Source organism: Lotus japonicus, chromosome 5 (genome assembly GCF_012489685.1).
Source record: "Lotus japonicus ecotype B-129 chromosome 5, LjGifu_v1.2".
NCBI classification, from domain to species: domain Eukaryota; kingdom Viridiplantae; phylum Streptophyta; class Magnoliopsida; order Fabales; family Fabaceae; genus Lotus; species Lotus japonicus.
The window spans coordinates 7,005-34,720 of record NC_080045.1 but is presented as its reverse complement, the minus strand read 5'-3'; the positions used below and the strand labels follow the sequence as shown (position 1 = coordinate 34,720).

At 37.3% G+C, this 27,716-nt stretch overlaps 2 protein-coding genes and 1 long non-coding RNA gene across 9 annotated transcripts; 2 read left to right on the top strand and 1 right to left on the bottom strand.

The window, feature by feature from the left end:
- The first annotated feature begins 9 nt into the window (after positions 1-9).
- LOC130716577 (uncharacterized) lies at positions 10-16,399 on the top strand. Of its 5 annotated transcripts, XM_057566545.1 has the most exons (15): positions 10-149; positions 666-1,182; positions 1,477-1,788; positions 2,343-2,522; positions 3,165-3,300; positions 3,605-3,939; positions 4,511-4,640; positions 4,824-4,952; positions 5,078-5,122; positions 5,595-5,674; positions 7,127-7,223; positions 7,349-7,438; positions 15,551-15,604; positions 15,765-15,830; positions 15,950-16,399. In XM_057566545.1, the coding sequence occupies exons 2-15, from the start codon at positions 704-706 to the stop codon at positions 16,100-16,102; spliced, it is 2,286 nt and encodes a 761-aa protein (XP_057422528.1). In that variant the 5' UTR covers positions 10-149; positions 666-703; the 3' UTR covers positions 16,103-16,399. The 5 variants fall into 5 exon arrangements, 4 of the variants coding, with proteins under 4 accessions (XP_057422528.1, XP_057422530.1, XP_057422529.1 ...); XM_057566547.1 differs by lacking the exon at positions 666-1,182; XM_057566544.1 differs by lacking the exon at positions 10-149 and having other exon boundaries at positions 592-1,182.
- Positions 16,400-18,884: 2,485 nt separating this feature from the next.
- On the top strand, positions 18,885-23,036 carry LOC130718686 (putative pentatricopeptide repeat-containing protein At1g16830). Of its 3 annotated transcripts, XM_057569311.1 has the most exons (6): positions 19,249-19,380; positions 19,683-21,013; positions 21,116-21,277; positions 21,615-21,668; positions 22,240-22,300; positions 22,694-23,036. In XM_057569311.1, the coding sequence occupies exon 2, from the start codon at positions 19,683-19,685 to the stop codon at positions 20,940-20,942; it is 1,260 nt and encodes a 419-aa protein (XP_057425294.1). In that variant the 5' UTR covers positions 19,249-19,380; the 3' UTR covers positions 20,943-21,013; positions 21,116-21,277; positions 21,615-21,668; positions 22,240-22,300; positions 22,694-23,036. The 3 variants fall into 3 exon arrangements, with proteins under 3 accessions (XP_057425292.1, XP_057425293.1, XP_057425294.1); XM_057569309.1 differs by having other exon boundaries at positions 18,885-21,013; XM_057569310.1 differs by having other exon boundaries at positions 18,885-21,013; positions 21,092-21,277.
- A 653-nt stretch (positions 23,037-23,689) lies between these two features.
- Positions 23,690-24,747, bottom strand: LOC130718687 (uncharacterized). The gene is made up of 2 exons (XR_009012762.1): positions 24,426-24,747; positions 23,690-24,105 (listed from the first exon to the last, which is right to left on the bottom strand). It is a non-coding gene; the product is annotated as an uncharacterized LOC130718687 (long non-coding RNA).
- Positions 24,748-27,716: the final 2,969 nt, after the last annotated feature.

Genomic DNA, 27,716 nt, shown 5'->3' with positions numbered 1-27,716 from the left:
GATCGAGATTCAAGATGACGGAGGAGGAGGATAAGCAACTGCAGCCGCCAAGCTACCTTAGTGGTGTTGGTGTATGTGTATGTGTATGGCCTCAAGTTCTTTAAGATTAGGGTGCTTCGTCGCTATGTACCGCTCAACTGTCAACTCAGGTCAGTACAGACAAACAAAATTAATTTTTTCTTGTTTTTTTAATCAAATTGTTTTAAAATTCAACAATTGAATTGGAGGGGAGATATGAAGAAAAAACAAAAAGAGTGGAGATGTCATTTGATGAAATGATTAACAAGAAGAAGATGAAGATAAATAAGGAGTGAAGTGAAAATAAAGTGAATGTGTGCAACTCTTTTAAAAATACTCAAATGTAGGAAGATTGTACGAATAAGTGATTAATTTAAGTAGTACATACTTGATTCCCTTGAAATACCAGTAAGCACTGAAGAAACATTGCAGTGTGAAAGTATAAATTCTACAGTAACTTTCAATATCCTTCTTTTTCTGTCTACGCTGGTTCCACATAGACTTCCTCTCTCTAGATTTCTTTTATTTGATTTTTCTTATTTTGGTGACCATACAATACAACATATGATTTATCATTACAAAAATGCAAGAAAGACTCATTAGCAGTTGTTGTTGTGCTTTTGATATGGTTGTTTTGTTCTTTCCAGTCTCAACCTTGTTCTTGTGGATGCTCATCTGAGTTCAGATGTCATATTGCGGGTACAAATTCGCTCTTCCAATTTCGCAGGCACATCACAGTTTCCAATCCCAACCCTACTCCCTCTCTTTCCCTCCTTCTTCTTCACATGCTGCTACTGCTAGTAGTAGTAGCAGTACTATCGCTGTCACTGGCCTCCTCAGGCTTCCTCCTTCTTCTTCTACTTGTTGTTCACGGCTTCAGCAAATGTCTGTTGTGGAACCATCCTCAGACTCAGCCTTACAACAACAACAACAACAACATGATCAACAGAACATCAACTACCATGAAAATCCCAGTCCCAACACCAACAGTGTCAGGGACGGAGATGTTGATGATGATGAAGAAGGAGTTGGAATTTCTAAAATACAAGTGCCCAGACAGAAACACATCCCTATTTCCAAGTCCCACCTTCTTGATGCCATCCTCTCTAACATGTTTAACCAAGACCAAGACGATGATGCCCATCACTTTCGCCTTCTCACCTCGTAAGTACTATCCTATCACATTACTCATTACTCCTCTCACTCTTCATCCACAGCTAACTAACCTGCATGTTTTAGTCACTTATCTAATCCACTATATATTAGCAAATATCTGTACATACATGCTAACTGTCGTCCACAGCTATCATCACTCATTAATAATTGATTATCATATTTTCTTATATGCATCTGAATTCTCTTCAGCTGGAGTGAGATGAAAACAATGTTATTATTGAAATCTTGTTGGTCTCTTCTTAGTGTTTTCTCACATTGTATGCTAATTTACTGCAATAACAGATGCTTGGACTCAATAATTCACGCTGAGCACAAAAGTATATTAGAGGAGATGCGTTCCGATTACCACATTTCCAATTCTGTTGAACCCGTTGGACAGAATTCAGCTGATTCAGAGAAACAAGTTGTGGCGAATGGGAAGGATTCAAGCTTGGCTAGCAATGACATCATTGAAATTGAAGACAGGAAGGTCTTTCAGGACATGCAGGTTCAACTGGAAAACTCTATGCTTTCCGACAGTGGTTTTGACCTGAGGAGTCTTTTGCGTTCTCTGGAGGGCATAACTAGCAAAAAAGATTATGAAGGGGGGTCCAGGTTTGTCCCAAACAGACACTATTATGCTCCTTCTAATTAATATGGAGAAGCATTGCAATTGATTGAATTCAGATTCAATTGATGCTCTCCATAAAAATAAAAATAAAAACTACGATAGGAGTTCTAGTCAATATAAGTTGGAAAATGATCAAAACTTAAAGGAATGGAATGTTTTTTTCTCAATGAGTTCATGATCATAAAAAAAAAATTCTTCTCTGTAATCTGTTTTTTTTTAATAATTTTGGATCCTTCTATTTGTGCCGTTAGATCTTTATGGGAGCCCTTCCACTGAAGAAGGATTCAATTGCATAGGCAGAACAAAACAGAAAATTCAATATTAGAAGAAAAACAGAGAAAATGAGTGTAGAAGTGCTTTTCACATAACTGTATAATATATAAAATGCATGCTTCTGTTAAACAAATAGGAGCTGTCTATTTGAGTACAGTTTTTTCATCCCCCCCCCCTTTTTAAGAAAAAAGTTTGCTCCTCTGTCTCTGTTTCGACTTTGTTCAAAATGATGCTTTGATTGACATTTTCCCAAAATTTCTGGCAGAGTTGCTGTCGCTACTCGATTCCAACGTGCTTTCATGCAGCTTCTTTCTAATGCCCAATTTGAAGAACTATCAGCCAGGGATCTAATGTTAACATCTGCATTAAACACAGATTATCTCCTTACCTTGCCGATATATGTTGATTGGAAGAGAGCATATGAGTCTAATGCCATAATATTTAGGTAGCTCCATATACTTTATTTCTGCATGTTTATTCTTTCATATTAAATTTTAAATCAAATTTCAAAAATTGAATATTTAATCCTTGGTTTGCCTATATTTCATTTCAGCTTTGAAAAGGGTTATGTGAAATATTACTATTGCATGCTGGGAATTTTTGAATGATAGTTTCAATATCAAAGCTTCGAAGGTTTTAGTAAATATTCTTTTGTGACTGGTTTTTTTTGATTGGTCAAATTTCCCTCGAGGGATTTGATCCTGGACCTTCCCCTCCCCAATCCATATGTTCCCCAGCTCTTACCACTTCAGCTATCCTTCAGGGACTTCTTTTGTGATTGATTACTGATTAGTGAAATAATATACTTATTTTTTATTTTTTGTAATTACTATATTTGTTTTTAACTTTCTGGTACTGCTTTATCTTTTAATTTTTTCCCCTTTTTTATAGTTATTTCTGAGTGGATATTGACACAGTATCTGTTCTAAGTAACTGATCAGTTAAGCTTCTGGTTTAGGTAAACTTCCAGATGAAAATGCTTCACAAAACGCTTTAGGTGGAAGTGGGCTTGAGTAATGCAAAATATATAATTTAACATATTTCTTCTGTTTATCTATGAGTAGTGTAATGTCTTTTTCTATTGTAGGCGGGGTTATGCAACTGAAAAGCAGAGTGGCCTATTAATTGTTGAAAAACTGGATTACTTACAGTCTAAGCTTCTACAAGCAATCTTCTCTGTTATATCAAAACCACTTGCAAGACTTGGCACCTCGATAAGTGAGGTTATTATTTTGTGGTAGTTTTATTATTTACCTTTTTTGACATCTGAGTAGAGATATCAAATCATCCCATTTTTCAGGCTTGAAAATTCTTTACACATTTTACTGCATAAATATATTGTCAATGATTGTACAGATACCTCATGGCATGGCTTATGATTAATTGATTCATATCTCTGATTTGGCACTGAAGTTTAGAAGTTACGTATGATATCATGATTATGTCTAACGTGTCAAAATTATCTTACAAATTTTAACACCTTAAGAAGTATCTGGAAAGTGTAACATATTTTGTTTGATTCTTCAGCTTTATGAAAATGCCAGTCAGAAACGTGAAGTACAAAATTGGACTGAAAGATTGAGGCTCTGGCTAAAGGAATTGTCAGTATTCCAAAAGTCACTACTTTATGGTGACCATGCTTCAGATGAGCAAATAGGTGTGAGCCAAGTACCGAATGCAGAACTCCCTATTTGGCTGGCAGCTCAGAAGGCAGTAGCTCTATATGAAGGGATTTTGTCATCAGTTGGTCCTCGTGAAAGGCTATTGAGGAGATTGCTTTCTTGGATTGGACTTATTCCCCCTACACCAGAAACACCTTTTGAGGTTAACAGTGATAGTAACTCTCCTGAACCTTATTTAAGGTTTGCTCCATAAAACAGCTCTTTTATTACTGTCTGTTAGCTCTGCTAGATGCTCCTTCTCCTCTAAATCATAAAGGAACAAAATTTTCTGTTCATGAAATTAGCTTTGAACTGATATTGGTGATCTCAGCAACAGTGACATAGCTAAATCTAGACAATGCAGTATTGTCGTATGTAATATATACATAAAAAAATTAAATGCTGAAAGTACTATTTATGTAGTGTTTTCAAATCGGATATACTTTTGGGTTTTTCAAAGAATGGAATAGGTAGCTTAGTGGCGGGCCAAACCAGTGTGAATTGAGCTATCCTCTGGTTAGCACTCTTTATGCATTAACTCCCACTTTATAATTGGTCATAATTTTTCAAATATCTCACTGTATTCATTTGGGAATCATTGTTTTGAACCATGTTAGCTAAAGCATTGAAATATATTACATGCACATGGAGTGATTGAATATCTGCAATCGACAGATACGTGTGTTGATTTCATGTTTAGTTGGCTACTTTAGAGAAAGTTGGTTGAATAATCATTATTTGATATGACCAAGCAATAGAATTCTCCATCCAGGCCTACGTTTTTATCAAGGATATCACTAAGTGATATATGGAGACCTGCAACAAGGAAGGCCTGCAGAAGTGATCCTTGGAAAATATTGAGAACTTCCATTTCAATACTTTTTTCACAGTCAGTCCTGCAGGTAATACCCATTTTCTATAATTCCTTGTATAGCTACACAAAAATGTAGTTTGGAGAGCCATTTTAACTCTACCTTTGTGTATTATTTACATTGGAGACTGGCAGTGATGGTTTGTCTCCAGGTTATACTGATATAGTTATAGTTATGGTGGAAAAGTTGATCCAAATTTCGTTCCCCAATTAGGAGCCAGCATTTGAAGAATTAATTCTACTTTATACCAAGGAAGCTGGTGAAATAAATGCTAAAGATAAAGCTGAGGTTCCATCATTGCAATTAAAGATCTATGAGAGAATTCCTATTCCAGATTTAGCGGTAATAATTTTCCCGCTACAGGGATTGTCAGATCTCATATTAGAAGACTATTCTTAATGTTGTTTTAGTTGTAACTTTGCATTTTATACGTATAATTCTTCAGATGATATTCAATTTATTTGCAGGTAATCTTTCCTCACAAAAAGCTATCATTCCGCATCATAGACACAGTGAGAAATCTGCTAAAACTCGGGCTTCTTGTTTTAGCTTTAATTTCAAACTCATTTGAAGTTGCATGCTATGTATATTAAGTGTTTTTATATGCTTATTCTGTATTTATGACAAATTGCATTGTAATTTGAGCTTGTTCTTTTACTTGATAATAAATTTCCCAGAACATACATTTTTTTAATCAGAGCCTGGTCCAGTTTGACAAACCAGACAGTGTTTGGGTGATTCAATCTCTATCTAATAAAGGAATGATAAATACGCATGGGAAAGCTTTTGTGATAATGTTATATTGTGCTCATGCTTCAATGCCTCTGTAGTTGAGTTGAGATTAGTACACCGGAAAGATAAAACTGACATGCTTTCCTGTAATAAGTTCAATAATGATATAGATAATAGATCAGCTAAGTTTAGCATTGTAGGTATCATTATCCTTATTTGTTCAGTCTCTTAGCTGTTAACTGTAAACTACAGGTGCGCTTGGATGCTGCCACAATTTTGGGACTTCTGGCATATTTTATAAACTACAAGTTTGAGAATGTCTTAGATTCCCCGTAAGCACATCTCAGTTTCATATCTTCTCTAAACATGATTTCTAGTTGCAGTTATAAAATTGTTATTGTTAGCCTCATTACCTCTGATGCTAGAAAGGTATTGTTTAAAAAAAAATAAACAAAGTGTGTAGCTCCCTGTAATCTAGTATCCCCCCCACCCCCCGCCCTCTTAAACTATCAAGCATGGTAGTTTACTTCTATAAGAAATGTGTTGATCTGAGCATAAACTGACGTTATAATATCTACAAAAGATCATAGATGGAGAGAATAATGCATAATAATATATTAGGATAGTCTGTTATTTAGGATGATGGTGTTACCTTATTTCTAGAGTGTGTTTTGTTGGACGTATCTTAAAATATTCTCGGGAAAGTACGCATGGAAATGTTTTATTATTCCCAGGCATAATTTATTCTTAGCAAAGTTGATTATACACATTTCTATTTCCAGTACTTCTGAAGATAACTTCCCACTTCTACCATTTTATCACATGTTTTTCTATTTTTTTAATTGATGAATTGAATAAAATTTCAAAATATTCCTGGGAATACAAAATACCTACCAAATATAATTATACAATTTACTTGGGAATAAATTATGGCTGCGAATATAGCATTCCTGGGAATATAATTTTATATCTTCAAACAAACTCCCACTTAGAGATCTTATTTTGTTAAGAACCTTATCTTATTCTTAGGAATTTTTCTTTCATGTTTAGTGAGTTGTTTGTCCCTTAATTACGGTTTGGAGGTTAGTCTTTGTAACACATCATTTACTCCATATATCAGTAATCAGTATACTATTTTGTTATGCAGAATACTTATTCTCTCCTTTACTCCTTCTCAACCTTAAACCCTAATATTTTCAATACAGCATGAACTATCATTCTCCGATATACTGTTATTCGTTATTTTAAATTGCTAATTGGTTTATTGGATCTTTTTGTGATGTTATTTTATCACTAAAAAGCATTCCAAACCAGATTGTGCACACACACACAATGTACATTTTCTTGATGGGCTAGAAGGAAATACCTCATTTCTTTCTTCCATCCACTACTCTTGCTTAGAAGTTAATCCCTCCGGTCCTTTTTATAAGAAAAACTTGGACAAAATCACACAAACCAAGGAAACTAGTATTTTTTATAAAATTAACTACTATGCTTAATTCCAATGATGTTTTTTCCTTTTTACAAGAACAATCATGCTAATTACCATAAATGTTGATCATACCTATTGGGTGCTTGCAATTTCCCTCCATATTTTTGTATTGGGAATAAGTCCCTTTGCATTGGTATTGATTATTTGACTTAATTTTATAAGAGTGTTTCTTATAAAAAGGACCAAGAAAAATCTCCTAAGTGTTTCTTATAAAAAGGACCGGAGGGAGTACATAATTTGAGAAACTGTTGGAGTGCTTGTTGACAATATTTGACTTTGATTTTTATGTCAGATCAGCAATATTACTTGATGTACTAGCCATAAGTGCTCTAATAATATATGGGACTCGTGTGGTTCTTGGCTACAAACAGACATGGGATCGGTATCAGGTGGACTGACATAATCTTTTCTGGTGCTATTGGAGATTATTGTGCTAAAAGACCACGAGAACATAGCTCTATCTTCCGCATTCTATTGAAAAGAAAATGTCTGAATTGTGAATGTTATATTGCAGCTATTAGTGAACAAGACTCTTTATGAGAAAACATTAGCGAGTGGCTTTGGCTCAGTGCATTTTCTTCTCGATGCTTCTGAACAGCAGCAAGTGAGTAACTTCCTCTCTTTGTGCTCTCTGTGCATTTATATGTTTTCAGCTTCTGTGGATTACTTTATTTTGACATTTTTGGCCCCGTGGGGTTGGGGGGGGGGGGGGGGGGGAAGGAATGCTGCTGAATCAATCATTTGGCTTATCACAATTAAGCCCCCATCACTTTTATTCTACTTAATTAAGATATTTTAAATAGTCTTCCACTCAAATCCTGCCAACCAATATATGAAGTTTCACTTAAAAAATGAGAAAATCCAAAATTCTCCTTTTTAAATCCTAATTTCACATCTCGTAAGATCCTTTAAATTTTATTAAATTTTCACCAAGTTTTTTACTTTTATACTTTTTTTTGTATTCCCAAGCCACCATGAACTCCAAAATATTTGAATGCAACATGAAGATTTATGAATATTTGTATATGAAAATTGACAGAAGGACCAAATTTGCATAAATTTTGAAAGTAGAGGAATTTAATTGACTAAAAAAAACTGGGGGGGGGGGGAATCGCACACATTCCAAACTAGATGGGCCAAATGTGCAATTAGCCTTTTTGTTTATATTAAATTATTTGAATAAATTTGTTTGAAAATTGAGGTCTAATCTATTTTTAAACTATTGAATCATATATATGTTTCTTGTATAATTGGCCTGGAAAATGTTGAAAAACGTAGAATAACTTATATTATTTTCACGTGAAAAGATACAATAGGGAGGCTCTATATATAGAGACCTAGGACAGCAAGTGCTTGCACAGCAAGCAAGCAAACCCTAGATTGTCACTTAAGTGTAGCCGCCACATAGGCAAGGCTAGATAAGTAAAACATAAAATATAAAATATAGAATATTACAAAAATAACCCTGAACTAATTATCTCTAATACTCCCCCCACAAACTGAACTGTGCAGATCTGTCACAGTCAGTTTGTCTCTCAAATCCTTGAACAAAGTGGAGCTGAGGGGTTTGGTGAGAACATCAGCAAGCTGGTCTGGTGCAGAAATATGTTTTGCTAACAGCTGGTTTGCTAGGACCTTCTCACGAACAAAGAACAAATCCAGCTCCATATGTTTAGTCCGAGAGTGCTGAACCGGGTTATGTGCAAGCATGACTGTACTTAAATTGTCACACAGCAGAGTAGGGACAGTAGTTGCAACTTTAAGCTCTTGTAGAAGAGACTGAATCCATAGCATATCTGCTGTAGCATGTGCTAAACTCCTGTATTCAGCCTCACAACTGCTGCGAGCAACAACAGTTTGCTTCCTTGACCACCAAGTAATTAGATTGGGACCAAGGAAGATACAAGCTCCTGAAGTAGACCTGCGATCATTTGGATCAGTAGCCCAGTCTGCGTCACAATAACCAATTAAGGACAACGGAATGCTGCGTGGAGCAGGCTTCAGAATCAAACCACAATGTTGTGTCCCTTTGAGATACCTCAAAATGCGCTTCACTGCCAGCCAGTGACTCTCTTGAGGTTGTGCCATGAACTGGCAGACTTTATTAACAGAAAAACTCAGTTCTGGTCTCGTGATAGTGACATATTGTAGGGCGCCTACAGTGGACCGATAGAGAGTAGGATCTTGAAAGGGAGTACTACCTTCTCTAATAAGCCTCAAACCAGTCACCATAGGAGAAGAAATAGGTCGACAATCCTCCATCTTGGTCTTTTCAAGTAAGTCCCTTATATATTTTCTTTGAGACAAAAGAATTGAGTGATCTGCCAAGTGCTTCACCTCAATACCCAAAAAGTAGTCAAGTTGCCCAAGATCTTTCAAAGCAAAAACTGCTTTTAACTTGGACACAAACAATTTGACCAAAGATTCTGAGGGACCAGTAACTATAATATCATCTACATATACCAATGCATACATGGTGGCGGTAGAAGTAGTGTAGACAAACAGCGAAGGATCACACTTGCTAGAGACAAAACCAAACTGCAAGAAGGCTGATCTTAACCTCTCGTACCAAGCCCGTGGGGCCTGCTTAAGGCCATAAAGAGCTTTATTCAGGCGACAAACCAAGGTTCTATCACTAGCTTCAAATCCTGGAGGTTGTGTCATATACACTTCCTCTTCCAGAATGCCATTAAGGAAAGCATTATTGATATCAAGTTGTTGAATACACCAGTGATTGGTAACAGCCAGAGTCAACATCACCCTAATGGTGACTGGTTTCACAACAGGGGAGAAAGTCTCCTTGTAATCAAAGCCAAACTGCTGATGAAACCCCTTTGCAACCAGTCTTGCCTTGAGTTTCTGTACTGAGCCATCAGGGCATTGTTTGACCCTAAAAACCCATTTGCAGCCTATGGGTTCTCTGTTCAGAGGCAACGGAACCAGTGTCCACGTGCCATTTGCATGAAGAGCATCAATTTCTTCTTGCATAGCGGACTTCCAACCTGCATCCTGCAAAGCTTGCTTAACAGAGGTTGGTTCAACCATGGTTAGTAACAAGGTTGGATTCAATCTTGGTTTAAAAATTCCACTTTTAGATCTAGTCTGCATGGAATGAGTGTTAGGGCCATGATAAGAACTTTGTTCTGCCAATGCAGAAGAGGAAGTGGAGGATGAGGTAGAATGTGACAAGGACTCAGGAGAAGGCTCACCATGTGAATGGTGAGGAGAAGAAGTAGACTGATTTTCATGATGAATGATTGATGATGAATGCGGTAAAGAAGAGGGATTCTGATTTTGGGAAGTTGACTCTGAAGTGTGGTGAGCTAAAGGACTCTCAACAGAATTTGGAGTAGTGAGAGGTGAGTCAATAGTGACCTGTGGTTGCTCAACTTGTGGAACAAGAGGAATAGTAGCTGGTATGAAGCTTGACTCTGAATCTGTTTGGGGTGGACTAGAGGGAAAAAGTTTTGGATAAGGAAAACTGGTTTCATGAAAGACAACATCCTTACAGATAATGATTTTACCCTCTGCAGTTAAGCATTTGTAACCTTTGTGCATAGTGGAATAGCCAAGAAATACACATTCTTGAGACCGGAATTCAAGTTTATGCTTATTGTAAGGTCTCAAGTGAGGGAAGCATGAACAACCAAAAACATGCAAGGATTTGTAATCTGGTTGAACCTTATACAACTTAGTATAGGGAACCTGAAAATCAATTGAGGCTGTTGGTAGTCTATTTATGAGATATACTGAAGTGAGAAAGGCTTGATCCCAAAACTTATAGGGAAGTGAAGCATGAGAGAGTAAAGTCAAACCTAACTCCACGATGTGTCTATGCTTCCTCTCAACCACACCATTTTGGTGGTGAGTATGTGGACAAGCAACCCTATGCCTGATGCCATTGTCAGTGAGAAACGTAGAAAGAGGGCGAAATTCTCCTCCCCAATCAGATTGGACTGAAAGAATAGGGGTTCCAAACAACAACTCAACCTGTTTCTTAAACTGCTGAAAGACTGTGAGGGTTTCAGATTTGGCTTTTAGCAAATAAATCCAAGTGAAACGACTATAAGCATCAACAAAGGAAACATAGTATCGAAAGCCACCAGAAGAAAGAAAAGGAGCCGGCCCCCACAGGTCAGTGAAGATTAATTCTAAAGGTTTAGAGTATACAGTTGTAGAAGAAGGTGAATGTAACTTATGAGACTTGCCAATAACACAAGCTGGACAAAAATCAAGATCAGTTTTATTAGGCATAGCAATATTACATGCTTGCAAAATTTGCTTCATTACATTGATACTCGGATGGCCTAGCCTAGAGTGCCAAGTATTGAAAGAAACTGAATTACAGGAAGGAAAAACATTATTCAAAGACACTGGATGTGGAAGACTTTGAGGAGGAGACTTGGCATCCAAAAGTGATGGAAAGTGATAGAGACCGTCAGGACCAACTGAGCCATACAGCAACACAGCCTTAGAACCCTGAGATTTAACAACACAAAAAGTTTCATGAAACTCAAAGAAGACTTTGTTGTCTTTACAAAACTTACTGACACTTAGAAGATTTTTGGTTATCATGGGAACATGCAGTAGATTTTTAAGAACAAGTGTAAGACTAGAATCAAAAGGAGATTTAAACCAAGAAGATCCATGAGAGGAAATACTCAAACCTTGTCCGTTGCCTACAAAGACATGATCTGGTCCTTCAAAGGGTTGTCCATGGTGAATATTCTGCTCAGTTGGTGTGACATGATGAGTTGCTCCGGAGTCAGGATACCACTCTGTAGGAGCTGGTGGTCGTTGATAATTCTGAACAATGTTACCTGGTTGCAGGGATGTTGCCCCTGCTGCCAAGAAGCTTTGTGCTGGAACTGAAGAGGATGCAGCACATCCCTGAAACTGAGGTGGAGTAGGGAGAAGAGGAGGTGCTTTGTTTCCTCCCTGAACATTCTGAAGGGGAGAAGGAGCAAGCAAAGGTATTGTCTGGAAGTTCTGTGCATAACCAGGGAACTGCTGAAACTGCGGAGAAGCCATTGATGCATAATTCTGTGATAAACAAGGGTTGAGAAACTGCTGATATGCAAGAGAGGCCAAAAAATTCAGACTTGGTGCACCAGGAGGTTGGACAATATTAGTGGCTGAATTGGGTGAATTATGTGTTGGTGCTCCACTGTTTCCATAAGTATGTGGGTTGGGACCACCATAGAAGTTTTGATAGTTCTGGGGAGGTGGTGATGCAACAAAATTTTGATTGAACCGGTGATAGCATACTGCTGCAGTGTGCCCTATTTTAAAGCAGACTTGGCACTGTACAGAATTTCGACCACGACCTCTACCTCCACCTCCACCTCCACGACCTCTACCTCCATTGTTTCCTCTGTCACCAGCATAGTTTCCTTCCTGCCACTGATTTTGTGGAACAGATTGAGGGTGTTGGTGATTAGCAGCATTTGTTTCAGTAGGTAGGGTCTGTGGGACCTGTTTTCCAGCAGTTGCTGTATTGACGGTGAACTCCGTTGCAGCACTGTGTTTATTCTTTTCAATCCGTGCTTTTTGGGCCAATAAGAGAGCACCTATCTCTTGAATTGACAAGGACTGAAACTTACTATTCATGGAGCAAAGGCTGACAAGAGTCTCATATTCACTAGGAAGTCCTTCTAGCACTATATCAACATGCTCTTTGTAAGACACTGGATCCCCAATAGCACTCAGAGAATCTGCAATTGACTTGATCTGCTGAAGATAATCACTCACACTCTTTGAGCCAAGACTCAAATTGCGAAGTTCTGTTCGCAATTGACGTGATTTTGCTTCTGTGCGTGTGAAGAATCCACTGTGCAAACGCTGCCACAGTTGATGAGAGTATTTGCAACCTATCATCTGAGTAAGTACGTCACGAGAGAGTGTAGATTGGAGCCATGTGAGAAGATAGGCATCTTGCTGCTCCCACGCGAGATACGCAAGGGAAAATTGACCAAGGGCTTGATCAATATCATTCAGATATTTGTCTGGAATTTCTGGATCAACGAGAAATCGCTGCAGCCGATGAGAGGTGACAACTGGTTCTACTTGTTGCTTCCAAAGAAGAAAATTGGAATCAGTGAGTTTCTCAGCGATGGAGAGAGGGTATTTCCCCAACGGAGATGGAGCGGAAATAGAGAGAGGAATGGCAGTGGTTGTCGCACCAGTTGGCTGCCGTTTTGGCGACGGCGGTGGCGACGAAGGAGGGGTTTGGTTGACTGCCGCCATGTGCGCAGTCTTTAGGCTCTGGATACCATGTTGAAAAACGTAGAATAACTTATATTATTTTCACGTGAAAAGATACAATAGGGAGGCTCTCTATATATAGAGACCTAGGACAGCAAGTGCTTGCACAGCAAGCAAGCAAACCCTAGATTGTCACTTAAGTGTAGCCGCCACATAGGCAAGGCTAGATAAGTAAAACATAAAATATAAAATATAGAATATTACAAAAATAACCCTGAACTAATTAGGGTTGAGGGTTAACTATCAGATTGGTCCCTGTCTTTGTGTCGCCGTCTGACCTAAGTCCCTTCCCGGAAAATTTATTGCATTTGGTCCTCGTCTTTGAATAACTTTAGGAGCGGATCCTCGCCGGAGGGCGGAGCTCCGGCGAGTGATGAAATGGCACGCTGACTGTGTTAAGTTAGCTGACGTGGATTTAAAAAAAATAAAAAAATAAAAATTTAATAACATGTCAGATTTTGTAATTTAATTAATAAAAATAAACCCAATTAATAAAACTAACCCCTTAATCTAAAATTAAAATAAAAATACCAACCCCTTAATCTGAAATTAACCCATAAATCAAAATAAACCCCAAAATTAAAATCAACCCCCAAAATCCCCAAATCAGACAAACCGAGCTGCTTCTTCTTCCTGGCACTCTTCTTCTTCGTTACGCCGCCAAGCTCCTGTTACGCCGGTGATGGCAGCGTTATCCAAGCTCCTGTTTCGCCGCCATCACCGACCCCTTTCCACCATCAACTCGTCTTCTTTCTTCGATTTCAATCTGAGCTTGCCTTCTCCTCATGGAGGTTGGGGTTTTCGTTTGGTGTGAATTTGGGGTTTTTGAGGTTGACGTTTCGGGTGGGGGTGGGGTGAGGTTGCAGAATTGACAGTGCTTCTGCGGCCATGGGTGAGGTTGCGGGTTGGGGTTTGGGGTTTGCGGGTGAGGGTTTGAGGGTGAGGTTGTAGGTGGGTGAGGGTGAGGTTGTAGGTTGAGGTTTGGGGGTGGGGGTGAGGTTGCAGGTGGGTGAGGATTGCTGAGTTTGATTGCTAGGTTGCATGTGGTGGGGTGGGTTGCGATGGGTTCTGGGGTGAGGAGGGAAAAAAGGAGAAGAAATTGGGGGTTTTGTTGTAGCAGATCAGAAGCAGGAAGAAATTGGGGTTTTTTCTTTCTCATTTCTTCTGTTAACCTCTTTCTCTTCTAGACTCTGCAAGTCTTTCTCTTATCTTATAGATTCCACCCCACTTATGGCTTGCTTCCTCTATCTCCTTCACTGGATCTTCAACAAAGGTGGGTTTGGAGGTTTAACATCGTGACTTCATGAAGGCAGAGGATGACCAGCGTGAGGTTCTTCTTCCGATTGATCTCCCTTTTTCAACATAGCGAGATTCTTTGCCACCACCACAAGATTCTTTCTTCTGAGTTTCTTGGCCACCACCACCACTTCTGGGTCTCACTCTCCTAGGTTTCTTCTTCCATGGGGCGGTTATGGTGGGGATTGGGGTTTTTTGTTTTCTGGAAATTGATTTATGTGTTTCTGGGTTTCTGTTATGATGTTGAAGATCAGAAGCAGGAAGAAATGGCTTCGGTTCAACGTGGTTCCAGTTCGGGATCAGAAGGAGGAAGAGGATGGTGTCGCTGATTCACCTCCTTTGATCTGGCTATTGACAACAGGAAGAGGAAGAGGGTGGTGTCGCTGATTGAGCGAGCGAGAGAGATGGAGGATCTCGAGGAGGAAGATAACAGAGGAGAGGAGGTGCTAAGGTCTACCTTGACCATGGAGAAGGTTGCGGCAGCTAAGAAGTTCATCGAGAATCATTACAGGGAAGAAGAACTGGTTGTTAATTGTTTTGATTAATTTAATAATTGGTATTAGTTTTGTTATTTGTTTTTATTTTTTAAATAAAATAAAAATTTCTTATCTGTTAATTTTTTAAAATATTTTTTATTCCACGTCACCTCATTAAACCCAGTCAGCATGTCATTTAAGCACTCGCCGGAGCTCCGACCTCCGGCGAGGATTCGCTCCAAAAATATTTCAAAGACGAGGACCAAATGCAATAAATTTTCCGGGGAGGGACTTATCTCAGACGGCGAGACAAAGACAGGGACCAATCTAATAGTTAACCCAACTAATTATCTCTAATAGAAAATATTTTCAAATTATGCAATCAAACTGGGGTTGGATGGTTAATTTGCTACGCTGAAAATCAGATCATGGTATACTTCCTTATTTGAGTAATTATCAGCAATTATGAACTGGTTTCGTGTGGTTCTGAAATCCAATGTCTAAACAAAAGCCCCATTAACATTTGTAGATGAGGTTATGGCGTTATGCACAATATTTATCTTGTAGAATAGGGGGACTGGATTGGAAACATGGGAGTACTTCTTTCCAACCTCATTATTATTATTATTCTGTATTCTGACCTTCATAACCTTCTAATTCCCAAAATCTTACGCATGCAGTACAAGGAAGCTATTTTGGCTTATGCTGTCCTGCTCAAAGCAGAAAAGGATCAGGTTTGTTAATTGTTCCTCCTAATTGAGTAATGCTATCATGTCTTCTGCAATTCATTTTAATGTTGTCTTGCTACTTGCTAGGAATAATTGTTTGCAAATCCATTTTATGTGATAGCATTCTAAGTGGTATATAAATCGTGTGTAACATTCCTAACTGCAGGTTACTTCTCGACAAAGTGTAGGAGAGAAATGTGAGAGATTCATGTATGAAGTGTTTAAAGTGAAGGTGATTTTTTTTATTTTCTTATTGCTCACAGGGGGGAATGTGATAAGCTCTCTGTTAAGTTGTAGTGCTGTCTATAATCATCGCAAAATTTGCATTTTTTGACAATTTGAAATTGACAGGTTGAAATGCCAATTGACAAGGCACTCAATACATTATTAAGACTGAGCCTAGCAACTGAAACTTGTATTGATGGAAGGCATGGATTTCTGGCAATACCTTGTCCTCAGGCTTATGTTGCCCTTAAAGAACGATGGAACAGTTTACTTTGTTAAAATCCAATATGCACGTTCCCCAGTGTGCTGGAAACGACCTCTACCCAGTAATCCTTTCATGGCACCTGGTAATAGTTCTGTAGATAGAAGAATGGAGGCATTATTCATGTTACACTTTCATTTATGAAACAAAGTATACCAAGCTTGATGAACAGCTACTGTATCAGTTGCATAAGTTAAATTTGTTTTGGATTAGTTATGGTTGGTTATGCATGTTTTTCTGTTCATTTAGTTGAATTCCCCTTACTGAAGCACACCTGTGTCTATAAATTGGTGTACTACATCAGTTTTCTTCAATCAGAGAGAATAATTCTCAGTTCATTCTTTCTCTGTTTCTCTCTTGTTAGTTGTTAATCTTCACCCACCGGTTCCATAAAGGAGTACCAAGTTGTCAGTACAGCAGCCTTGGAAATGGAAACGACCATTCTACCTCAAAGCAAATGAGAATCCAAGCACAGAAGAAATATTTAAATCTAAGTGGAACTTTGGAAAGTTAGATTGGATGCACCAATTGGCGGTTGTTTCGGTTGTAGATATAGGTTGCTGAAGAAGATTGGAAGTTGTGTAGGAGTAGATGCTGAGACGTGACTGTCCTAAGAGTTCATTCAGCGCAATTTCAAAAACTCGATGATTTAATAGCCCCTCCTAATAACATTAAATTTGTGAATCACACTGCACATGGGTTTAAATCGGATGATTTACACTGAATTTGAGGACGAATGTTAATTTTGTTATTCTACAAATTTTACTTGCCGTTCAAGACTAGCAAAAATGGAGCTCGCAAAAGTAGAGCTCGCAACGTCCCATTTCTAATACTGTTATTGTCGCAAACCTGACTAGGGCGTGTCTCAAAGTGGATGATAGTTGGCTTCTAAGTGCGCACGTGATGGGTGCCAGAGGGGCCACTTGTGATCCGGATGATAGATGCATTCCAGGTTTTTAAGGAAGTTTTGTTGAGGGGATTCGTTTTTTGTAGAGTTACTAGTTGTGGATTTTGGTCTTAGACATGCCTAGGAACTGAAGCATCATGATATCGTTTTTAGGAGGAAGTGGATGTTTTTATTGACAACACAAACATTCATTACTACTAGCTCATAGAGTAGAATACTAGCATTCGCAACTAGTTGGACATAGATTGGATACTCACCTTATGTCATGTTTATCATTAGCTCAATTTGGTTGTGGATGTTTTGACTTGATTCCGCTTTTGTGTCATAATCTTTTTATTTTGTCATTTTTCTTTTCTGAGTGTTGTTTAATTTTCCAAGTCTAAACAAATTAAAAATAGAACAAATGATATACCATGTTTTTTCAGGTTGAAAAAATGAGTATGATAAAATGTAAATAATTAATTTGTGAATTTAATTAATATGAGATCGTTTTTTTAGTACATCGAAAAGATAAACTGCATCTTTCAAAAATTGATCCTTGGACCCCTCACTCAACCCATATGTCTCATACCTCTTACCACTTAAGCTATTAGTCATTTACAATGTCAAATCGTCTTTTATTTTTGGTGCTTGTTGTGGTACCTTAAGGCAGATCAATGTGTGGTACCTAAAATGATATAAATCAATGAAAAAATACAATTTGAACTTAGAGGAAGAGAATGAAGGAAGATTTGCATGGTTCAACCTCGGTGGGGCATGGAGGAAGAAAATCCTAACAAGAAATGAACTTAGATGATCTCCTATAGTTGCAAGTTAAACTTAAAATCCTAGTTTTCAAATCGTGCATTGAACAACATAAACAAATTTAAGAACAAATTAGTTCATTGAGTCATTGAACTTAAATTTTTAAAAATTGCAACAATAAGTCCTCCATTTTTTTTCAACAAAATTATAACTTAAGATACTACATAATGTATTACATCCAAAAAAATATTATGAGTACCACAAAATTTACCTTTATTTTATATGGGGTCGTTTGTAAATAGGGATGGCAATGAGTCTCAGACTCATAGGGTACCCGCAAAAAATACCCACTATGGGTAGGATAAAAACCCGCTAGATGGGTATGAGATTGGGTATGAGTAATTACCCGCAAAAAGTAGTGGGTATGGGTGCGGGTATGAGTATTATAGTACCCAACCCGCCCCATACCCGCACACATAATAATAATAATAATAATAATAATAATAATAATAATAATAATAATTATTATTATTATTTGGTAATATATGAACAAATTAACTTAAGTTATAACTTTCATAAATTCTTTTTAACAAATAAGTGAGGATTTAAGGTATTCATAATCATTGCTAATTTACTCCCACATATTTTTAAAATTTGTAAGTTATTAACCTACAACTTTAGAGTTATATTATTAATCTAAAATTATAAATTTAAAGTTATATCTTTTTTCGTTTATTCCTTCTAAAAATATGTTTAGTTTAATGATTTATTTATTAAGTATTTGAATAATCTTTTGTATTTTATTAGTGTTTTTTTATTTAAAAATTTAGTTTTGTTTTTTTTATTAACAAAAATAGTAAAAAAATATATTTTGATTAGCTAAATTGCGGGTAATGGGCACGAGTACGGGCAAATAGGTACTCAGAGGGTACGGAGACGTGCATTCAAGTTGCTACCCACGCGGGTATGGGAATGAGTACTATAATACCTTACCTAGACCCTACCCATTGTCATCCCTGTTTGTAAAAAGAAAAAACGAGAAAGAATAAATCGACCAAAAAAAATAACAATGTGAAATTTAAAATATTTATTTTATTATAAATAATTTTGTTTAAAGATAAAATTAAAGAAAAATTGTGCGAAAATGTGAGTGGAGATTAACCAGTACTTGTCTGAAACATTTGGTTCGCTGAAGAAAAACAATTTGGACGGTGGCCGCCGCCATCTCCTCCTCCTCCATCCAGCGTCATCAAATGATATGGAGTCGGTTTGGATTAGGAAGGCAAATGAAGAAGATGATGATGGTTAGATTGAGATTGAGAGCACAACAAACACACAAGACAGTGACTGCTCCTGTTTCATATTCATATTCATATTCATATTCATATTCATATTCAAGTGAAACGAAAAGGGAGAATGTGCGTTCTTCTGATTTGATTGCTCTCTCTTGCTTCTTCTGGTCTTCCCAACGCCGCCGCGATCACCAGTCCGTCACCGTCGACCACATGGTCCCTGTGCTTGGTCGCCTCACTCGCCGCCACAAAACCCTCCAAGCCATTCTCCTTCAATTGGAATCCATAGGCTGTATCCTCACCAAAAATCCTAATTCGTTCTTGCTCTTGTTGAGGATTTTATGGCGAGCAGGTATGCATGCCATGTTCTTCCAAGCTTATCACCAAATGCAATCTTACGGTTTTGTTCCCAATACATTTGCTCGTAATTTGTTTATGGATGCTCATTTTAGGATTGGCAATCTCCATCTTGCTTTAACTGTTTTTCAACAAATTCAACCCCCTAATTTCTTCACCTTTGACATTACCCTTTTTCATCTTTCCAACTTAACTACTGATCTCACTCTAATCACTCCTATTCTCAAACGTATGTTGAGGATGCATTACTATCCCAATGCTAACACCTTTCACTCCCTTCTCAATGCTTTCTTTAAGATGGATGCATTGCTCGAGGCTTATCAGCTCTTGGGTCTCATGGTTGTTTTAGGGATCCAATTCTCCGTCAATGTTTGGACTATTCTCATCCATAAGCACTGTCAATTGGGTATACTTGATGTTGCCAACAAACTGTTGCAAAACATGCTTCATACAGGTTGTTCTCCTAATGTTGTAACCTATACCACCTTGATTAAGGCATATATGGAATCCAACAGGGTAACTGATGCCTCTAATTTGTTCAATCACATGCGTTCTGCCGGCCATACTCCGGATTTAGTTCTTTGGAATGTGTTAATTGATTGCCATTCAAAGGCTGGAAGGCACCAGGATGCACTTGGAGTTTTTCGCAGCTTGTCAAAACAAAACATACAACCTGATCCTTATACCCTTACTTCATGGTTGTCTATGATCTGTCAGTCTAGAATGTTTGATCTCTTACCCAAACCAGCTCTAGTCTTCAGATATATAGATCCTGATTTAGTTTTCTGTAATGCTCTGCTAAGCTATTTAGTTAAGGCTGGGCATCCTTCTGACGCTGCTGAGTTCTATGATCTTATGATTGAATTAGGTTTTGCGCCAGATAAGTATAGTTTTGCTGTATTACTAAGTGCACTTTGTGCTGCGGGGAAAATTTATGAAGCAGTTAAAGTGTACCGTGGTGGTGTTATGAGTTCTCAAGAAACTGATGCACGCATCCATACTGTAATAATAGTTGAGCTTATAAAGGCTGGTAAGTATCTCATGGCTGCTACTGTTTTTAAGCAAGCAGTGGTGAGAAAATATCCACTTGACAATGTAGCATATGCAGTTGGCATATGTGCACTTCTTAGAAGTGGAAGAACCCCGGATGCTTGCACATTTTACGACCAAATGAAGGAGAATGGTCTGAAACCTAATGCTCATACATGTAATATGATGCTTTTCACTTTTTATAAAGAAAAAGACCTTCAAAAGGTTAATCAGATGCTAAAAGAGATGATTGGTTCAAGGATAGAGTTGAGTGACAGAAATTTCTTAAACTTATGTAACTTTCCATGTAGATCAGATGCTTATTATTCTACATCAAACTTGTTGGCTGAGATGAGAGAGATGGGTTTATTACCTGCCAAGGCTTTGCACGCCTTAAGCTCTGACAAGTATGCTGAAAGCTTAGAAGAAAAATATGAACATTGTGCAGAAGTTAATACAGAACTGAACCTAGTTCTAGATTCATCCAGTTCTGAAGATCTGTCAGATGTTGCTGCTTCAGTTGGCTGAGTTATCATGCTTACCATGTGGCGGACCTGTCTAGCTGGAAGTTGGAGTTACATCATTAATCACTCATCTCTGTAAGTTCCATTTTATTTAATAACATTTGAAAATTAATGGACTTGTTGAAAATTATAAATTATAATACATGTGATCAGATGAATTATCACATTTCAAAACAGTGAATGCTTTCTTCGAGGAAGCAGAAGCTACACTTAAGATCTTGATCTTCTAAGGTAAAAGGCGAGCTAGTGCTGAAAAAACACTATGGAGAAGAGGGCGGAGATGATATTGATTATGATCGGAGGCTGCTAAGCTCTTCTGATGAATACACTTTTGGAAAGGTATGTATCATATTTACAATTTGACCTTTTTGTCCAATCATTTTCTGTCTTCTTTTGGTTACATTTTTGTCTTCTACTTATCATGAACCAACTATCCCAAAATCTTAGTGATTGGTGAAGACACGTGAATGGTTTTATAGTGCACTCATGAATGGTTTTATAGTATACCCTAACCTGTCCCGTCACGCAAGAGCCAAGTAGGCTCCACGTCCTGTTTGAAAATATTACTTTCATTGATCTTTGGTATTATGCTTGCAGTGTTTCTTTATGCTGCCCTTACTGATGTGCTTTTCTTCAACCCTTTACTTCTATGATGATTTTTATTTCATAATCTCAGATTCCAAATATGTCAGCCACAATACCTTCACAGTCACTACTTCCACGGATGCAGGTTTGTCTTTGATGTTCTCTGCCTAAGTTGTATTCTCAAAAGGCCTGGTTGGTTTTATTGAACTATAAATTTTGATGGATTTGAGTGTAACATGAAGAGATGTATGAGGAACTTATGGTGAAGACCTTTGATATACTGGGGATGTTTACTAACTCCATAGTTTAGTCCTTTTAGAGTTTAGTCACTATTTTGCTTGACTTAATTCCATTCATGCACTTTCTCCATGCTAGCCAAACACATTTTGTTTCAAAAGTTTGCATTTGAAAAAAAAATATTGGAATCTTGCAACCACCCCAAACACGCCCTTAATTTTAGGAGGTGTTTTGATTTGCAATTTATGAATTGATATTTTGATTTTGGCAAATTTTTAGTTGTCTTTTATTTTGTGATATTTTATGACAAAGAACTATCATTATGACATACTTTCATTTTGCATAAAATTTGGCTGGTCTTCCCTGACGCACTTCAAGTTGGTCATTCTTTTTTTATCTCATCTTGCTTTTTGGTTAACCCTTGATCACATGAGGATAACAACAGACTGAAACTTGCTCTACTTTTTTTATTTCCTCAGTTCGGATTATCTGGAAACAACCCTCAGCGAAGTCATGCTTCTCAAATGTTGAATGATCAAAGTATGAACTTTGTTCCTCAATGCCTTTTTTTTTGTCGAACTCAGTGCCTGAAATCTTATTTTATCATTAGTTAGTTGTGGATCCTGTTGTGTTTAGTCAACCCTCATTAAAAGGGTTATGATGCAATATGAAGTGTCATTAATTCTATGAGATTAACTTTCATGCAGTTAGTGTCGAATTCTTTTATACTGACATTCAATCGTTTCATATCACATCAGCTTAAATGCTTTTAAGAGGTTACATGACTTCTTATTTTGATTAAATTTATTTTTTAACTTGGAAACAACTATTGGATGCCAGTGTAAAGAAGTTTTACGCTGATAGTACATGCACATTAAATCCATTCTATATTCTACACGTGTGTGTGTCTAATAGATGGGTTTTACATTGCAGTGTTTAACATGGGAGGTGGCAATCCCAGTGGTATGATGCCCATACAGCAGCAGCAGCAGCAGCAACATGGTTCACAAGGTGCATTTGGTGGCATGGCATCAAAAGCTCAGAATCTACAATCTGGTATGGTGACACTTCAGAACACACAACAGAATCATCACAATTTCTCTCAACAAAGGCAGCAAAATCAACAGTGATTATGAGTGGGCATGGTGGGTTCAGTTTAGAATGAACTGAATCATGTGTTGCCCTTATGATGTGCTTTACAAATACTGAACCAAACAGTTTAAATATAGAGTAGTAAAGAAGAACTGAATTGAAAAGGGAGAAGTTATTCTGGTTTGCTTCTGTTAGCTGGTTATTTTTAAGAAAAAAAAAAAAATAGATATGATTTGACCACAGGTTATTGGGTTTCATCTGATTTAATATGAATCGAATAACTGAAAAGAAAAAAAACATGGGATGAATTTCATCAAATAAGCAGTAAGTAATCTTGCTTTCAAGCTCTAGCTCTCCACCTCCTTTTATTGCATCTGATCCTACCAGTTTCAGCTCAGAAATTTTTTGTTTATATGGCTGACCAAGGATAACAAACGTTTTTTTTTTAATTGGTAGAACGGAGATAAAACACCTTTAGACAACCAGACAGGGTAGCAAACAATGTGGAAGAGCTTTATGAGTGTTTAATGTCACTATTTTAAACTGATCTTAGCACAGAATTTCTTTAGATGGATTGAGATATAAGTCTGTTATTGTTGCACACGATTAGCGCACGACTAATATTCAAGCACGTTATACTCTTCGGTTAATTGCTGTAAATTGATTTAATAGTGTATCTGTAGCTATTAACCAATCAATTTCAAATTTAGAAAACTGGATTAACTTTAGGGTCCATTTGTTCTAGTTTGATTAAATTAGGTTTAGTATAAATAAGTTCAGTAGAATCAAGTCTAAGAGTATGAATGTGTAAAAGTAAGTATAAAAAAATGAATGTGGTTTAACAAGAATAAAATTAAATTACTTTAGGTATTAAGTACAGGTGGATTGTTTGGATTACGAATCTCGCTTCATTTCACCCCATACTATGAGAATATTCAAACATGGGCTAATTCACCCTAACATTGAAGACTTGAGAGGAGAGGGATATGATAACTGATTGACTGGACCTGAATTCCGTTTAAGTTTTTCCAAACAGAGAGAATAGAAAAATGAGAAGAAGTTTTAATGTGTCAGTAGACAATTAGTTGTTATTTCAGCAGAAACGTTGGAGCCGACTTGAATGCCTAAATAATAATCCTTGGGAGCTAACTCTATTGCCACTAATTTGAATCCTGGAGCTGTTCTGTGGTGTTAGGGAGTTTCAAGGAAATTTCTCACAGCAACTGCAACATCTTCGTATAAACCATTCCAACCTGTATTAATTCAGGGGAGAAAAAGAAAAGGTGGTTAGTGTTTGGACTGGTTGGTGCTTGGAATGAAATGAACTAAACCTACCAGTCAAGAAACTTCCAACAAATATCATTTGTTGTGGTAGTGGGATAACAAGTAGTGTCTAGGACACAAGGAAGCAGATTATTCTTAAATTGTCGAATGATTCATGTTCTCAAACTGAGGGAACATGAAAATGTAACATACCAACCAGTAATTTGTGTGTTGTTGACTTGTATCTATTTCCCATGTCTTCATCAAAAGTATGATTCGGTGTAAGTGTGTGAAAGACAAGAGGGCTTACAAGTCCTTGAGGCATGTACTGTTGTTGGATTCCGTTTCTTGAGGATGCTGGCAATCCAATGAAAATACTGCTGGCACGTTAGGACTACCGAGCGTCTTGTCCAGAAGAGGAAGATTCTCAGGAGATGAGTGTGTGGAGAAGGGTGGTGAAGGAGTTGACGATGCTGAGAAGGAGTATCTCCGGTTGCCTGGTCCAAAACTAATGGGAAGTGGAGAGGGAGGTGTAGGAGGTGATGATGTTGGAGATTCCCACACCGAATTCATATTAGTTTTCATGAACTCTCTCACTCACTCACTTTCATTCTCCTTTGCTTCTCTTTGAAAAATCCTGTTAAAATTACTTTTAAAACAATACTGTTAATTAGTTGCATCTTGTTTTAGGTAAAACCTAACGGTCAAATGCCAAGTTCCCAAGCAGTACTAACTAACCATCAGTTATACATTCCTTTCTTGGACACATGATATGAGCATCATTCAATCAAACCATGAGTTAGTTTGACTTTCTGGTTGGCATTTAACCATTGTACGAATACTAAACTTTCAGCTCAAAACACCATACCATTTTAAAAGCGAAGACTCCTCATTGCAGCATGTTGAGATCACTTTTCTCTTTCTTTGTCATGAGAATTCCAAGAAGGGAAGAACGAAGAAACTTTTGATAAAATATTTATCATCATAAAAAATTAACCGATTTAGTTATCTAAGCAAATTTAAGTTGAGGCAATACAAATAAAGAATCAAGTATTACATATTTACATACTCATTGATCTTCCTTCCCAAAGGAGGTGGCAACTGGCAAGCCTTTTCTCTCAACAAAAGGGATTTTTTCTTTAAATGATTTTCAGGAGGTTTTATTGAAGGATTTTATGTCCCTCTCCTCTCCTTCCATGATTGCTTGTATGTATAATAGGTTCATGAATTAGGTCGCGTTTGGGAAAACAGCTTAATTAAGCGCTTATGACATAAGCGCTTATTCATAAGCTGTTTTAAAAAGTTTATTGAAAGAAATTGAAAATAAGCTATATATAAGCATAAGCTCTTTTTCATAAGCTATTCTGAATAGCTTATGAAAATAAGCTCAAAACAGCTTATGGTAGGTCATAAGCTGTTTGCATAAGCTCTCCCAAACACTGGCATAAACGCTTATGCTATCAGATAAGCTCAAATAAGCTCTTTCAAACTGGGCCTTAATGATTTGATCTCGAATTCTTTTACTTGTACATTGCATTAGCTAGCGGGTATAAAAAACTGATAATGCAGCTGCTCAACCTCATAAAATTATTGTTAAAGGAATCAAAACATTGAGAACTCACTTAGCAGCTATCGAGAAGCTTTTTATTATGTTTTAGTCGTAAGTGGATTGGGTGGATGATAAAATATCTTTAGATTACTGGTTCCTTACAATTTGTGTAAGAATGTTTATGTTATCATTGACTTCTATAACTGTCTCTGGCTCTCTGCAATAGTGAGGATCAACATCATATTATGTGGTTTGATTTTATATCACCTTGGATCCTCTGCTTCCTTTGGTGCAGATAAGTAAATGGCGTTTGATTTTCTTTGTATATAACTGACATTATATTTCTTACAATAGATGTTAAATTGAATTGAAAATATCAGGAGAAGGGATGGCTAATCTAACTTGCAAGTTATTTCATGCACAATGATGCACCCACCGAACCAGCAATCACATGTTCTTAGGAGTCATTGGTTTTTTAGGACATTAGTTTTAACACCTCCCCTATTAATCTCACACCCTCTTTATTGCACTAAAATGACTCAAATACCCTTAAAATTTGATTTCATTCCAAAATATCCCTTTTCCTACCAGATCACCACCATCCTCTTTGTTTGTTATACCATCCTTCACTTTCACACTCATCTCATGGTTTTTTTCGTTGCTACATTTCACACTTAAACATTTCACACTTTATAAGTGTGAACCGAGGTCTGTTTATTCTCTCTTCACCTTTCGTTTAAGCGTTTCACGCTTAGTGAATGTGAAACACTTTCACACTTAGTGATTGTGAAAATGTTCACAGTTAGTAAGTGAAAATTTCATTTTATCATTGTTGTTCATATTTCACACTTTAGAGTGCGAAATTGGTGCGTATTTCACACTTTGGAGTGTGAAATTGTTGTTCTGTTCACACTCTAAAGTGCGACATTTGCCTTGTTTGCGAGTTTTTCTTTCTTTATTCTTACTCTTTGCCATGTTCTAGTTTCCTGGACACAAAAGCAACTGGGCAACAGTTTCACACCCTTGAGTGTGAAATTGAATTGTGTTTCACATTCTTGAGTGTGAAACATAATTGCATTTCACATTCTTTAGTGTGAAATTATAATTTTTAAAAAAATATTTGAAATTGAAAATAAAATTCCCAACTGTTGGTTCATTCATATTCTTGAGTGTGAAAATGATTTGTGTTTCACACTCTTGAGTGTGAAATGAGTGTTGCTGGTGGCGGATTCAGGTGTGAGTGGTTTGCGGCGGCGGAGGCAAGTGTGGGTGGCGGAAGTGTGTGGCTGGCTTGAGGGAGATCAGAGTCTGTGAGAGAAGGTGGGGGTGAGAGAGAGGCAAATCTGATTTCACAAGGTTTAGGGTTAGGATTATTGATTTATAAGAGAAGGTATTAAGGGAATTTTCAAAAAAAGGAAGGTGTGGGATTAATAGAGAGGGCTTTTTTTTTTAAAACTAATGCACTTTTTTTTATTCTGTCTTGAACATCAAGGGATACTCATTATTTCTCTGATCAGAGTGTCCTCTAGATAAACCATGGCTACAACTTTCAGTTTTTCCTTTCTAGATATGGCCGGTGATTCGTTAGGCTAGGCCATAGTAAGTGTACTAAATATGTTTACAGCAACAATGATATATACACATTTCATTTTTTAAACACTTCATCTCTACCTATTTTTGTTTTTATCTCTCTCATCTTATCATCTTCATATCTCTTTTTTTTTCTTATTCATGGGTCATTTCAATCTCTACGTCATAGCTTTGCTTTTGTGTATATAAAAACCTTTGGCAGGTAAGATATCTTCAAGTCAAACGACTTCTACAATGTAAATATTATTTGACAAAAGAAGATATTTGGCTTGTCTTGGCCACAAGATCACATCCATGTCTGCATAGGCCAGTGACACAGCCAGCAAAGAGTGTACGGCCGAAGATGATTGATTTGTAGACCCTTTTCAGTTTTCATCCTCTACAGGGTCAGTTTGGCAACTTCTCCATGACCCCCCGTGCTCAGTATCACCCCCTAGATTTTTCTCTTCCACCTATACAAGC

Bases quoted from the DNA above. Each gene is read 5' to 3' on its own strand.
- LOC130716577 (XM_057566545.1), top strand. From the start codon at position 704: ATGTCATATTGCGGGTACAAATTCGCTCTTCCAATTTCGCAGGCACAT. The intron at 3,940-4,510 runs GTTTGCTCCATA...TTCTCCATCCAG, and splicing joins TCTCCTGAACCTTATTTAAG to GCCTACGTTTTTATCAAGGA. The intron at 15,831-15,949 runs GTGATTTTTTTT...TGAAATTGACAG, and splicing joins ATGAAGTGTTTAAAGTGAAG to GTTGAAATGCCAATTGACAA.
- LOC130718686 (XM_057569309.1), top strand. From the start codon at position 18,990: ATGATATGGAGTCGGTTTGGATTAGGAAGGCAAATGAAGAAGATGATG.